This window comes from Nycticebus coucang, chromosome 18, assembly GCF_027406575.1.
Source record: "Nycticebus coucang isolate mNycCou1 chromosome 18, mNycCou1.pri, whole genome shotgun sequence".
In the NCBI taxonomy this organism is placed as follows: Eukaryota; Metazoa; Chordata; class Mammalia; order Primates; family Lorisidae; genus Nycticebus; species Nycticebus coucang.
The window spans coordinates 30,302,677-30,317,193 of record NC_069797.1 but is presented as its reverse complement, the minus strand read 5'-3'; the positions used below and the strand labels follow the sequence as shown (position 1 = coordinate 30,317,193).

Below are 14,517 nucleotides of genomic sequence, written 5' to 3'. Positions count from 1 at the left end.
GTGCCAGAGGCCTAGGGATTTTATCTGGCCACAGCATCAATGGGAGTCCAGCAGCTCTCAGGTTACAGCTCAGTGTTCCACCCCAGGTTGTCTGCTCTGGCAATAGGACGCAATGGGTCAGAGAGAACAGGGGAACAGTTAAGGAGGAGTGAGAGTCACAACAAGGGTTGTAAGAAGAGTTAGAAGACTTTGAGTGGATGACCCATCCCTTGAAGGACTCGAGTGGTGGCACAGAGGGGTGGTGTGCTGAACTGGGGGAGGGTCCCTGAGACCTCAGCCAGCCTGCAGTTCTCTTGGGTGCTGTCTGGCTGTTGGTATGTCACTCGATCCCAGGAGTGAAAGAAATAGCACAGATGGAGATGGACTGAGGAAGTCCAAGTTGAGAAGTGCAGTGTGTCCTATGTGGATTTGAGTTGAATCTGGTAACAATGAGTAGTTTCAGTGGGCGCATAACTAGTAGGAAGTATGGTCACGTAGATACTGAATAGCCAACTGATTCACTGTAGATCAGCGATTTTCTTTACTTTTCTTCTTCTTCTTCTTCTCTTTTTTTTTTTTTTGGAGAGACAGAGTCTCACTTTATCACCCTCAGTAGAGTGCCATGGCGTCACAGCTCACAGCAACCTCCAACTCCTGGGCTTAGGTGATTCTCTTGCCTCAGCCTCGTGAGTAGCTGGGACTACAGGCATCCACCACAAGCCCAGCTATTTGTTGCTGTTGTTGTAGTAGTAGTTTGGCTGGGGCCGGGCTTGAACCTGCCACCCTCAGGAGCCAGCGCCCTACCCACTGAGCCACAGGTGCCACCCAACCAGTGATCCTATGAGAGGATCTTAGGTGAAAATTTTTTTTTGAGACAGAGCCTCAAGCTGTCGCCCTGGGTAGAATGCTGTGTCATCACAGCTCACAACAACCTCCAACTCCTGGGCTCAAGCGATTCTCCTGCCTCAGCCTCCCAAGTAACTGGGACTACAGGCGCCTGCTACCACGCCTGGCTATTGTTTGGTTACAGCCGGCATTGTTGTTTGGTGGGCCTGGGCCGGATTTGAACCTGCCAGCTCAGGTGTATGTGGCTGGTGCCTTAGACGCTTAGGCCACAGGTGCCGAGACTTAGGTGAAAATTTTTAAAGACCATTAATTAAATTATTTTCAAAAGACATTCAAGACACAGTATTTTCTTTTTTTACTTTTTTTAATCAATGTAATTTAAGGGTGCTGTGGAAGTTTAACTATAGGTTTAAGTGTGCTATAAGATTAAAAAGGGTTGAAAAACACTTCTGTAGATAGTGGGTGTTAGACAAGTGACTTTGTATTTAAAGGGCCTCAATGTCCTCCAAAACCAGACAATAACTAGGAGCTGAATTTGGCAGCTGAGAAACTCAAGAAAGAAGACATTAATGTCAAGTGCAAGACTCTGATAAGGTGACTGCATCCCCCAGCATCACCAGGAGGGCTTCATGCTCACGTGAGAAGTATGGGATGGAGGTGAAATCCAAGGATGTTTATGAATCAAGAGTTGGTTTCAATCCTCATGCCACCTGTCAGATGTGGTCCCATAAGGCCTCAAAGGACCCCCGGAAGCCCTGCACACCTGAGTCCACTGCCATTCCACTTGCCCCTCCTTAATACCCTAAGATATTAAGTTAGCTTGTTACTTGATAATATTTAATACGTATAATAATATTTTTCAGTGCCTCACTTAAAACAGTGATTGGAAATCACTTACTTTGGAAACAATTTCGGTCTAAGAATTTGGATTTTCGCTTAAGCCCAGGAGTTGGAGGCTGCTGTGAGCCGTGTGATGCCACGGCACTCTACCGAGGGCCATAAAGTGAGACTCTGTCTCTACAAAAAAAAAAAAAAAAAAAGAATTTGGATTTTAAGAAAGAAAATTAAGTCACCCCACTTCTGGGAAACAGTGGTCAGGGCATGTGCAATGAAAGAACCTTTGTCCATCCCTCCAAATTCTCTGAAGCAAAAGAAACAAAATAAACCTTTGTAGAAGAGGACTGAAAAGTCAGTGCAGTAGCAGGCATCTGGATACTCAGGCCAGGGATGCAGGAGATGTTGGTCAAGCTGGGTGTGGGCCCCTGTGCCTGTAGTCCCAACTCCTCAGGAGTCTGAGGCAGGAAGATGGCTTGAGCCCAGGAGTTTAAAGTTGCAGGGAGCTGTAATTGCACCAGTGCACTGCAGCCTGAGCAAGAGAGTAAATTCCTTCTCTTAAAAAAAAAGCGGGGGGGAGAAGATGTTGGGCAAAAAAAGCCAATAGCATAATACATACGTCTGAGAGAGTTACGACAGGAAGTGGAGACTCTGTCTCTAAAAAAAGAATATTTATTGTCTAGCACAGGGTCACAGGGTCACAGGTGGGATAGGGCTTAACACTGCTGACTGCAGAACATGGAAAGAAAGCAGAGCGTGTGAGGCCTCCAGCCACAACAGTCATGGGGGCCCAGGGGCGGCAGGTGATAAATAGCTCCCACCAGGCTGTGGACAAGATCCCCCATGCACAGCTCTGAGGCTTTGCCTGGCACTCTCTTCTATCTCCAAGTCATTTATCAGCCTAATTGATTCTTATTCATGGGCGGCGTCTTGGCCTGGTGGAGGGCTGGGCTTGCTGGGCGGAGGAAGGCTTAGTCCACGAAGCTGCCCAGTGCCACCAGTCTACATCAGTGGTCCTCAACTTTTCGTGAGCGTCACAAGCTCCTGAAGGAGTTGTTAAATGCCTGAGTGCTGGGCACAGAGTTAGTTTATGAAGCTGTAAAGTTGGGGTGGGCAGGAAAATTGTCATGTCCCAGGCGGTGATGCTACTGCTGGCTGGGACTGCATTTTGAGGACCACCAGTCTGTATCACTGTCCATAGTTACCTCTCACTGGAAGGAGGTTCACAGGACTCGGAGCTCCACTGAGGTGGGGACAGATACTCATTTAACTGACATCTAGAGTGCATGGTAGAGCCGGGGACCCTGGGGCAGGCTTCCCTGAGATGACAGGGAAGGGAGCGCTCTGTTTCATTTCTAGCCTTATGGCAAGTTTGACTTGTTCAAAGGGCTGGAGTTCAAGGAACTGGACCAATTTCTAGGGAAAAAAAGTTACTGATTCCTACCTGGGCACTCATCTCCATAGGTCCTGTAGTAATGCCCTAACAACTGAGCTGGCCATCTCCTGCCACGGGGGACCGACGAGTGGCTTGATTCTGTCGTAAAGCCTCCAGAGTGGTCACCCAGGGAAGACCCAGACGGAGGCAGACCTCCTCCTTGCTTTGCCCTCTAGGTACAAAACTGACAGTTCCTCTTCACACTTCCCACTCACCACACTCCCCCAGGCCAGGGCTTTGTGTGTCCTGGTGTCCTTTTCTTGATGAGAAAGGCTTAGTGGCTGGGTGCCCGTAGCTCAGTGGTTAGGGCGCCAGCCACGTGCACCAGGCTGGTGGGTTCGAACCTGGCCAGGGCCTGCTAAACAACAATGGCAACAACAATAACAAAAAATAGCCAGGTGTTGTGGCAGCCACCTGTAGTCCCAGCTACTTAGGAGGCTGAAGCAAGAGAATCGCTTAAGCCCAAGAATTTGAGATTGCTGTGAGCTGTGATGCCACAGCACTCTACCAAGGGCGACATAATGAGACTCTGTCTTGGCAGGGTGGGGGGGAAGGCCAGGAGGCTGGCCAGGTGGAGATGAACTTTTCTAGAAATGACACACAGGAGTTCAGTGTCACCGTGGCTACAGCACAGGCCAGGCAGGTGGACTTCGGTATTTTTTGTTTTAGCCTCTTTAGATCCCCACAGCTGCGTCACCTGTCACTCGAGGCGGGTAGGCCTCTGTTCAGATGGCAGAGTAAGAGCCTGGCTGCATGGGACCCCTCAGGCATTGCTGCCTCCTTGGCATCAGAAGAGTTTGTGAGATTTCGAACAGCACAAGGACACGGGATGCTAAGGCCAACCTGGGTTTTAGGGGGAAACTCCCATCCCTCCATCCGTCCATCCTTCCCAAGAAAAGAGACTTTGGCACAAACTCACGCTGGGCTGAGGTCTAAGGAGGCAGCACCCATGAATGAGGGTTGGCAGGAAATGTTCTGGACTGTGAACCAGGAGCAAAAAGACTGAAGCCTCAAGCCCCAGTGGAGGAAGGTCAGAAAACAAGAACCAGCCTGAAGCCACTGGGGGCAATCAGCAGGAAACTCAGACCCCTCCACATAGGCTCCTGAGGGAGGTTGGGGGAACAGATTTGAAGGCAGGTTAGAGTGGCACGTAAGGGGGTGTGGCCGCTATTGTGCACTGACGCGTGGCCGCGGTTACGAGGTTCCAGTGTACAAGTGAACGCAATTGAGAATTTATTTTACGCCTCAACCTATCTGGGTAAATGGTGTTTCCACGCACTCTGTTAGTCTTAGTGTTCTTCCTGCTCACCCAAATATCTTCAAACACATTCCTTCCTTTCTGCACATGCCTTTGCATGGACTTATGTCATTTCTTAATTAACAGACTCTTAATTGATGTTCGTGCCTCCCTACTTGCTCTTTTCCAAACCATACAGAATGATCTTTCAGCACGTGACTGTGATCATGCCCCCTGTTCCGAATGCTACCTCATGCCAGGATAAAAATCTAAACTCAATGTGTTGCTTTTACAACTTCTGTCCGGGAAGACACAGATGCTACATCTAAGTTTAGTTCTTATTTGAACATTCCCATTCCCAGTTGTCTGCTCTCAATAGTCTCTTTTGGATCCAGAAGTGATAACTCGGAATTATTCTCCACACTTTGCATTCTTTAGTGTTTGAGTGTTGAGTTTGTTCCCCATCCTCAGTCAAGTGTAAAATGTTAGAATATAGTCACTATCAGCATGTCAGTTATTGTTGATTATGACCTATGAGAGTCTGCACGGTATCTTATTTCAGATTCTAGCCAGGTTTTGGTAAGTGGTCTTAATATTTTAGAGCAGATTTCCTCCATGTCATAATTGTTAGGATATCACATTTACTTACTTGTACCTAACAATCCAGATTTGTATACTATCTTGTTGGCTTTGCCTACAAAAAGCTGTTGGAAATTTGGCAAGCAATCTGACCATCTGGTGGATTGGTGGATTGTTTAGGGCCTACTCCTGACTTGGGCAATGAATCATATACTTTCGCCATACATTGATGACTATCAGGGCCACAAAGTGTGATCCTAAGACCAGAAATGTGCATAATTTTTTTTCTAGCACCTAATACTTCTACAAAAGTGTTAGGAAAACTAAAAAACTAGAGACCAGGTTTGTCTTCATCTCTAAAAATAGCCGGGCTGGGTGCAGGGGCTCATGTCTGTAATTCTAGCACTCTGGGAGGCTGAGGTGTGTAGATAGCTTGAGCTCTTGGATTCGAGACCAGCCTGAGCAAAAGCGAGACCCAGTCTCTACTAAAAATAGAAAAACTGAGGCAAGAGGATCACTTTAGTTTGAGTTGGAGGTTGCTGTGAGCTATGATGCCATGGCACTCTACCCAGGGTGACAGCTTGAGACTCTGTCTCAATAAATAAATAAATAAATAAAAATAGCTGGGTGTTGTGATGGGCTGTAGTCCCAGCTACTTGGGAGGCTGAGGCAAGAGAGTCACTTCAGCCGAAGAATTTGAGGTTGCTGTGAGATAATTTTTTTAGAGACAGGCTTGCTCTGGCTCAGGCTGGTCTTGAACTTGTGAGCTCAGGTGATCTGCCCGCCTCAGTCTCTCAAGTTCTAGGATTACAGGTGTGAGCCGGTGTCTAGATATTTAAAGGCAATATAGGCCTCATTTAGGTGTGTTATTCTGCCCCATTTCTTTTTCTTTCTTTTATTTATTTTTGAGAGAGAGAGAGTCTCACTATGTGGCCCTTGGTCGAGTGCTGTGGCATCACAGCTCACAGCAACCTCAAACTCTTGGGCTTAAGTGATTCTCTTGTCTCAGCCTCCCAAGTAGCTGGGACTGCAAGCGCCTGCCACAATGCCCGGCTATTTTGGGGTTGCAGTTGTCATTGTTTAGCAGGCCTGGGCTGCACTCGATCCGCCACCTTTGGTGTATGTGGCCGGAGCCCTACTCACTGAGCTACGGGCACCGTGCCCCCATTTCTAGAGTAACCCAAAAAGCTTTTGATTTTGAGTTGGACTCAGAACAAGAGAAGGCTCTGCAGCAGGTTCAGACTATGCAAACCACTCTGCTACTTGGGCCACATCATATAGCAGATTCAGTGGTACTTGAAGTGGCAGTGGCAGATGGGGATGCTGTTGGGAGCCTTTGGCCGGCCACTGTAGTTGGATTGCAGCGTAGGCCTTGGGATTTTGGCTTTAAGCCCTGCCATCCTCTGTGGATAACTACCTTCTGTTTGAGAAACAACTCTTGATCTGCTAGCGGGCCTTAGTAGAGACTGACACTCATGGGCCACCAAGTTAAGAGCAACCTGGCTGCCCATCATGAGTTGGATGTTTTCTGACCACCAAGCCATGAAGTTGGGCTAGGCATGCACAGCAAAGCAGAACATTATCAAAAGGAAATGGTAAGTACACGATCGGGCCTGAGCAGAACCAAGGGCAGGAGGAAGTTATATGAAGGAGTGACCCCAAGACCCCAAGCTACTCTTGCTATCATGCCTCGTCTCTTCTGGCCTGTGCCCATGGCCCCATGGAGAGCTCCTTACGATCAATCAGTCAATAGAGGAAGAGGAGACTCATGTCCCACTTTACTGATGGTTCTGCATGATGTGCAGACAACTCCTTCCTGGGACATCCCTAAAGGACAGAGATCCTCTGTCCTCTCAGTGCGCAGAACTTTCAGCGGTGCACCTGGTTGTTCACTTACTTAGGAGAAATGGCCAAATGTGTGATAGGTTTGGCTGTATAGTCAAGGACTTAAGACGGATTGGAAAAATTGGTGATAAGGAAATTCAGGGAAGAAGTACATGGATAGACCTCTCTGGGAGAAAACATGAAGGTATTTGTGTCACATGTGAATGCTCACCAAAGGGAGACCTGAGCAAAGGAGCATTTAAATACTCAAGTGGACAGGATGACCTGTACTGAGGATCCCAGTCAGCCTCTTTCACTCAATGGGCTCATGAACAAAGTGGCCATGGCGGTGGGGATGGAGGTTCTGGGTGAGTTTAGCAACATGGGTATCTATTTGCCAAGGCCAACATGGCTACAGCCACTGCTGAGTGCCCTATCTGCAGCACCAGAGGCCAACACTGAGCCCCCAATATGTACCATTCCCTGAGGTGATTAGCAAGCTACCCAGTGGCAGGTCAATTATGTCAGATTATTTCCATCATGGGAAAGGCATAATTTTGTTCTTCCTGGAATAGAGACTCTGGATATTGGATTTGCCTTCCCTGCATGAAATGCTTATGCCAAAACTACCATTTGTGGACTTACAGAATGTTTTATCCACTGTCGACATAGCATTGCTTCTGATTAAGGAACTCACTTCACACCAGAAATAAGTGTAACAATGGACCGGTGCTCATGGAATTCACTGGTCTCGTCATGGTTCCCACCATCCTAAAGCAGCTGGATTGATGGAACAGTAGAATGGACTTTTGAAGACCCAATTACAGCACCAGCCAAGAGGCAGTATCTTGCAAGGCCAGGGCAAAGTTGTCCGGAAGGCTGTATAGGCTCCAGATCAGCATCTCATAGATGGTGCTGTTTCTCCCATAGCCAGAATTCATGGATCCTGGAATCCATGGGAATGGGGGTGGCACCACTCACTATTACCTCTAGTGACCCACCGCAAAATTTTGCTTCCTATTCCCATGACTTTATTCTTGGCTGGCTTAAAGATCTTAGTTCCAGAGAGAAGAATGTTGTCACCAGGAGACATGACAATGATTCCGTTGAACTGGAAGTTAAGACTTCTTCTCAGCCAATTTAAACTCCCATTGCCTCTGAGCCAATAGGCAAAGAAAGGAGTTACTGAGCTGAATGGGGCCATTGATCATGACTTTGGATGATACTCCACAGTGGAGGTATGGAAGAGTATGTCTGGAGTACAGGAGGTCCCTTAGGGACCTCTTACTATTATCATGGCCTGTGATTAAGGGCAATGAAAAACTGTGATGACCTACTCTGGACAGAACTAATGGCCCAGACCCTTCAGAAATGAACAGATGAATCACTTACCAGGCAAAGAACCATGCATGGCTGGTGGAGGTGTTTGCTGGAGGCAAAAGGAGTACAGAATAGGTAGTGAAAGAAGGTAGTTATAAATACCAGCTACAACCACATGACCTGTTACAGAAACAAGGGCTGTAATTATCATGAGTATTTCCTCTATATTTTGTTATGAATGTGTTTGTGTGTGTATATATATATACAGGCATACCTTGAGATATTGAAGGTTTGGTTCCAGACCACTGCGATAAAGCAAATATCACAATAAAATGAGTCACACCAATGTTTGGTTTCCCAATGCATATAAAAGTTATGTTTACATTGTAATGTAGTCTATTAAATGTGAAATACCAGGTAGTATTATGTCTAAAAACAATACACATACCTTCTTTAAAAATACTCTGTTGCTAAAAGATGCCAACGATCATCTGAGCCTTTTGTGAATTGTAATCTTTTGACTAGTGAAGAGTCTTGCCTCAATGTCATCCATGAAGGTTGGAATCAACTTCTTTAGAACTTTCATTCATGTTGATATTTTGACCTCCCATGAGTTACAAATGCTCTTAATGGCATCTAGAATGGGGAATCCTTTCCAGAGGTTTTTGATTTACTTTGCCCACATCCATCAGAGGAATCACTATTTATGACAGCTACAACTTTATGAAATATACAGGGATTACATGTAACATCACAAGTCAATATGTAGACTTGTGATCCCCTCCTTGGCCACGAGGGGATCCATTCAGTCATCCTGGGCTTTGATATTTTATTTTAGTTCACACGAGCTACCCAGGAGCTTGTGACAGGAGGATCACTTGAGCCCAGGAGTTGGAGGCTCCAATGAGCCATGATCAAGCCAGTGCACTCCAGCCTGGGCAACAGAGCAATCCTGTCTTGAAAAAACACCCAACATACACACATACCCTGTAATGTCTGTGAAGCACAAGAAAGCAAAGTGCAATAGAATGAAATATTGCTGTACAATATCTTTGTTTCTTCTCTCATTCCCTTATCATATGGTATAAGATGCATTGGCTTTATAGCATAGTGTTAAAGTGTTGTTAATTTTACATCATAGAGGGGGCCTGCGCCGGCCCCATATACCGAAGGTGGCGGGTTCAAACCCGGCCCCGGCCAAACTGCAACCAAAAAATAGCCGGGCGTTGTGGCGGCCGCCTGTAGTCCCAGCTACTTGGGAGGCTGAGGCAAGAGAATTGCTTAAGCCCAGAAGTTGGAGGTTGCTGTGAGCTGTGTGATGCCAAAGACTTTACCTCCTCTTCCAGGGACGGGGTTAGTGAGTTTTTGGTTGTACACAGGTTACTTGTACCTTGTTAGGTAGAAATATGACTTTGTTATTTTCTTCACTTGGAGATTAAATATGGTATAAGGAGATGCACATAGGTGCCAAGTTTACAAGGAATAGACTTGTGATGGTTAATTTTATGTGTCAACCTGTGTAGGTCATGGAGTGTCCAGGTATTTGGCTAAACATTATCCTGGCCATGACAATGAAAATGTTTCTGGGTGAGATTAGCATTTGAATTAGTAAATGAAATAAAGTGGATTGGTCTCCCAGATGTGGGCGAGTCTCATTCAATTAAATAAAAAGGTAGAATAAGGGATGCCTGCCTGGGGTGGTGCCTGCCTGGGGTGGTGCCTGTGGCTCAAAGGGTAAGGTGCTGGCCCCATATGCCAGAGGTGGCAGGTTCAAACCAAGCCCTGGCCAAAAACTGCAAAAAAAAAAAAAAAAAAGGGATGCCTGCCCGTCTTGCTTCTGGACATTGGTCTTTACCTGCCTGTGGACTTATAGTCTGACCAAAATTTACATCATTAGCTCTCCTGGTTCTTGGGCCTTTGGACTCAGCCTAGAACCATACCACTGGTTTTCCTGGGTCTCTACCTGGCCAGCTGCAGATCTTGGGCTTCTCAGCCTTCATGATTGTAAGACTCAGTTCCTTATAATTAATCTCTTCCTATATATACATTGGTTCTGTTTCTTTGCAGAAACCAGACTAACATAGTATACATAGAAATCTTCTTCATTCTTTTAAATAAGTAGATTGTATTCCAAATGATGAACGTGTCATAATTTAATCATCTTTATGATACATAGGCACTTTCCAGTTTTTGTCTTTTTTTTGAGTCAGAGTCTCACTATGTCGCCCTTAATAGAGTGCCATGGTGTTACAGCTTACACAACCTCCAACTCTTGGGCTTAAGAGATTCTCTTGCCTCAGCCTCCCAAGCAGCTGGGACTACAGGCGTCCACCACAACACTCGGCTATTTTTGTTGCAGTTGTCGTTATTGTTTTAGCTGGCCTGGGCCAAGTTTGAACCCGCCAGCTTAGGTGTATGTGGCTGGCGCCATAACCACTGTGCTATGGGCACTGAGTCTCCAGTTTTCGTCTTTTTCTAATTTCACCAATGCAGCAATAAAGGTCTATACACATACATCTTTGTGCACGCGTGCTACTATACCTGAAGACCAAGGATTGTGATTTAGGATCTTAAAAGTGACGAATAGATATTTGTTCCGTGTGCGTTTCATATGACATCATGTGCCTTAGAATGCAGTTTCTCAAAAGAGAAGTCTATAATGTGTGTGTTCTTTACAAGGTCATGCATGCTGTGGCTCCTTAATACATATTTTAAAACAACAATAATTTTCAGAATAGTGAAGTCAATTCATGTAACATAATTAGCTAAATATAAGTAGGGATATTCACTTTAAGAATACTGCATAAGCAAAGAGAATGCTTTCTGCAAGGCAAAGGACATTGGCTAATACTTTGTAGGATCATGAATGAGTCTCCTTGCGCTTCTTCTTGTAACAAACACCCACCAGAATTAAGATTTTGGAATCATTTCCATTGCAAATCCCCTCTTTCCACACCCCTTTCAAAGGCAGCTGTGATGTTTGGCTTCTAACCAAGGCCTGCCTGCAGCAACAATTCTCTAAATTTTATTTATATTTCATGTGCAGTATGTTCGAACTCTCACTTTCCCAGGTGCCAGATGCTGGTTTGGACACATTCCAGTGGAAAGTGCTTTCCTGTAAAATAATAAAAGCAAAATGCTTAACAAACTGCCTCTTTATATCACACTTGCACCTAGTGTACCCAAGTTAAGTACTCTAATAATGACTTTACTATTTTCCCCAGTTTGCAATCCCCCAAACTCCCTCTTCACCTGCTTCCACACCAAATGCTTTGTCCTTTGGCTTCTGTAGGATGTAAATGCTTATGGCCCTTTTACATTTCTTCAGTGTTCATTTGAAACTATCAAAGTGTAGAAATCCGCCTAACACTCTTTCAATAGGGCCAAACCCATATATCTACTCACTGGCATTTCAACTATGATTTGGATGAGAAGATAAAACATTTTAGCCTATTGATAGCATTTTCAGAAACAGAATGTACAAATATATCCAATATCTTCATATATGTCATATCAGTAACTTTACATATTTCCACTAAAACTTGTTTTCTGTGTGTTTTATAATATTGTCTTTGTAGTGGGCTGTAGAATTTTAACATGACAGTCTCCTAAGAATGAACATGGAATCCTGGATCTAGTGTGAAAAGAGCGAGATTAGTTGGTAACTGAGAAATTGGATATAATTTGAGAGATTGCCAATCTGCCCTCAGCTTTCATCTCCATCTCTTTCACCCATTTATTGGTAACATTTCAATGAGCTGAAAACCTGTAAAATTCCCTTTTCTACCCTAGAAAAATTAAGAACCTTAGGTGTGAAAGTTTATGTTTGTGCCAGAAACTTGTGGTTATACTCTGAGGTTTAAATTAACTCGTATAAAGTGTCCTATCAGCGTGTGTGTGTGTGTAAAGCCACTATAAAATAACAAAAACATTCTGCTTGGTCCTGTCAGCCTCTCTCTTCACACATGGAGCTCTAGTGCACCTCATTTTCTTTTCTACTCTTTCCATTAGATGGCAGTAAATGCTCAAGAAATAACTTCCAAAGGGCGGTGGAGGGCTCAAAGAAGGGCTTTTTTTTTGGTTTGTTTGGGGGGTTTGTTTTGTTTTGCTTTCGTTGGGTGCTGGATAGCTGAGCTGATAGACCACGGCTCTGTATGGAGGGTGGGCATGGTATACATTTTTTTCTCGTGTGTACATGGGTTAAGTTGAAGGGTAGATTGGGGGTGGGGAGTGGAATACTTGCCACAGACCACCAGTTTAATCCAGGTTCTCCCTAACCATCTGGGAGCATCCTGACAGCGGGGAGTGGGTTGGGAAAATCCCTAGAATTTTTCTCAACTATCAACAGGCTTGATATAAGCTATGAAGCTGATTCGGGAGAGCGGCCAACATTGATTTGGAGTACGCATCTGTTGCATGCTTTTAAGGAGATGGAAGAGAGCCATTTGCGGGTGAGGAAAGGCCATGCGACCTGTGAACTGAAATCCCACACTGCGACCTGCCCTGAACACACAAACTTTTATGAATCTTCTCTCTCATGTGGCTAGCACAGGGGAATGTAAGAGGTGACGTCCTCTAGTACGCTTAGCAACAGAGCATGAAACATACTCACAGAAACAATTGTCGAGCAAGACCCAGCTTGATAAAGTGACGTGTGGTGAAGACAGTAAATCCTGTAAGCGCTGCAGAGAGGTTAGTAGTGTCCAAAGTGGCCTAAGAGTTCGTTATGGGGACAGCAGGAGTAAGAGGGGGAGGAACGAGAAAAGGGAGTGTAGAACTCGGCCAGGGGAGCGGGAGTATTTGGAGAAGTCTGACGAGAATATAGAACTGGGGAGGACAGAGGAAACAGGGGCAGGAGTGCGGCCCAGGCCAGCTCCTCGCAGACTGCAGCCTCGGAAAGCGTCGTCTCAGCGGACCCTACTTTTTTCTTCACTAGGCCCCGGGCATTCCTGACCGAGTGCAGCGTTGCGGATCAGGCTTCTAGCCAAGGCAGTTATCCTGCGCGCCCGTGGCCACGCGGTGCGAGCCCGCACCCTGCGCCCCAGCGCCAGCTGCTGGGGACCCCGCCGGAGCCGACAGCGTTAGCCCCAGGCCGGCCTTGGAGGGGGCGTGGCGAGGGCGGGAGGAGGGGCGTGGCGTGGCGGTCCCTGTGGGCGGGGCTCTCCCCCAGCGCCCGCGCGGAGCCGCTGCCTCCGCCTCCGCCTCCGCCCGCCGCGCGGACAGAGGGAGCGGAGTCGCCTCCGCCTGCCCGCCCGCGTGCCGGGGCTGCGGTGGGCCAGGATGTCGGGCTTCCTGGAGGAGCTGCTCGGCGAGAAGCTGGTGACGGGCGGCGGCGAAGAGGTGGACGTGCACTCGCTGGGCGCCCGCGGCATCTCGCTGCTCGGGCTCTACTTCGGCTGCAGCCTGAGCGCCCCCTGCGCGCAGCTCAGCGCCAGCCTGGCCGCCTTCTATAGCCGCCTGCGCGGGGACGCGGCGGCCGGGCCGGGGGCCGGGGCCGGGCCGGGGCCGGGGGCCGGGGCGGCCGCAGAGCCCGAGCCGCGGCGGCGCCTGGAGATCGTCTTCGTGTCATCGGACCAGGACCAGCGCCAGTGGCAAGACTTCGTGCGGGACATGCCGTGGCTGGCGCTGCCCTACAAGGAGAAGCACAGGAAGGTGAGCGGCGCGGGCCTCGTCCGCGGTGCGCAGCCCGCGCGCTCCCGGGAGCCGGGCTCTCTCACCACCCCCTGCTCGCCCACCCACTCCACTGTCTCCCTGCCCACCTTCTCCATCTTTTCCCTCCTGCCTGTCTCTGTGCCCGCACGCCATCCCGGGACCCCGCCGAGTTTGGGCTCCCGCAGCAACTCCTCGGTGCGGATGCCAGGCTGCGCCCGCACTGGAAAGTTTGACACTCCTCGGCCTCTCGGACCTGGGCTTGTGTCCTCAGTAGTTGGGAGTCCCCGGTCCAGCTGCGCTCGGAGGTCCCGACTCCGTGACCGCCCCCTCCCCTTCTTCCAGAGGTGCGGGGCCCTTCCTGGCCTCAGCCACTGGACTCACCGCAGATACCTGTGGTGGGTAGGGGTGGGCCCCCTACCATAATGCCCAAACCAGGAAGTTTCCCTTCTTTCCGAGAGAAATCTGCTTTCCTGGGATTCCCTAGCCCTAGGACCAGGACCTGCAGGCCGAGTCCGAGGTCAGGCTGGGAGAGGCAGTTTCTGACTACGGCTTTGGGCGAGAAGGTAGCTTCTCTTTCGCCCCCCCTTCGTCTCCCCCGCCCCCCACCTGGGCTGAATTAGTGGCCACAGGGGAGCATTTCATTGTCTGACTATCCAGCCATCCTCCCCAGATGACTCCCAGGCACACGGATAGTCTACTTGCAGATTTCCTGGTGACCCACTGTTGTCTTGGCATACTTTGAATTAAATGCTGAACTGATCCCATGGGTGCAGATTGATTGGAAGAATGAGGATTGGGGGAAATTTATGCT

General features: G+C 47.9%; 1 protein-coding gene across 1 annotated transcript in view; it reads left to right on the top strand.

The window, feature by feature from the left end:
• The first annotated feature begins 13,247 nt into the window (after nt 1-13,247).
• The window catches only part of NXN (nucleoredoxin), a 173,665-nt gene continuing 172,395 nt past the window's right edge, over nt 13,248-14,517 (top strand). Inside the window, exon 1 of the mRNA XM_053567725.1 lies at nt 13,248-13,706. Within this exon, the coding sequence (XP_053423700.1) occupies nt 13,335-13,706 (372 nt within the window). The 5' untranslated portion in view covers nt 13,248-13,334. The remainder of the gene's footprint in view (nt 13,707-14,517) is intronic.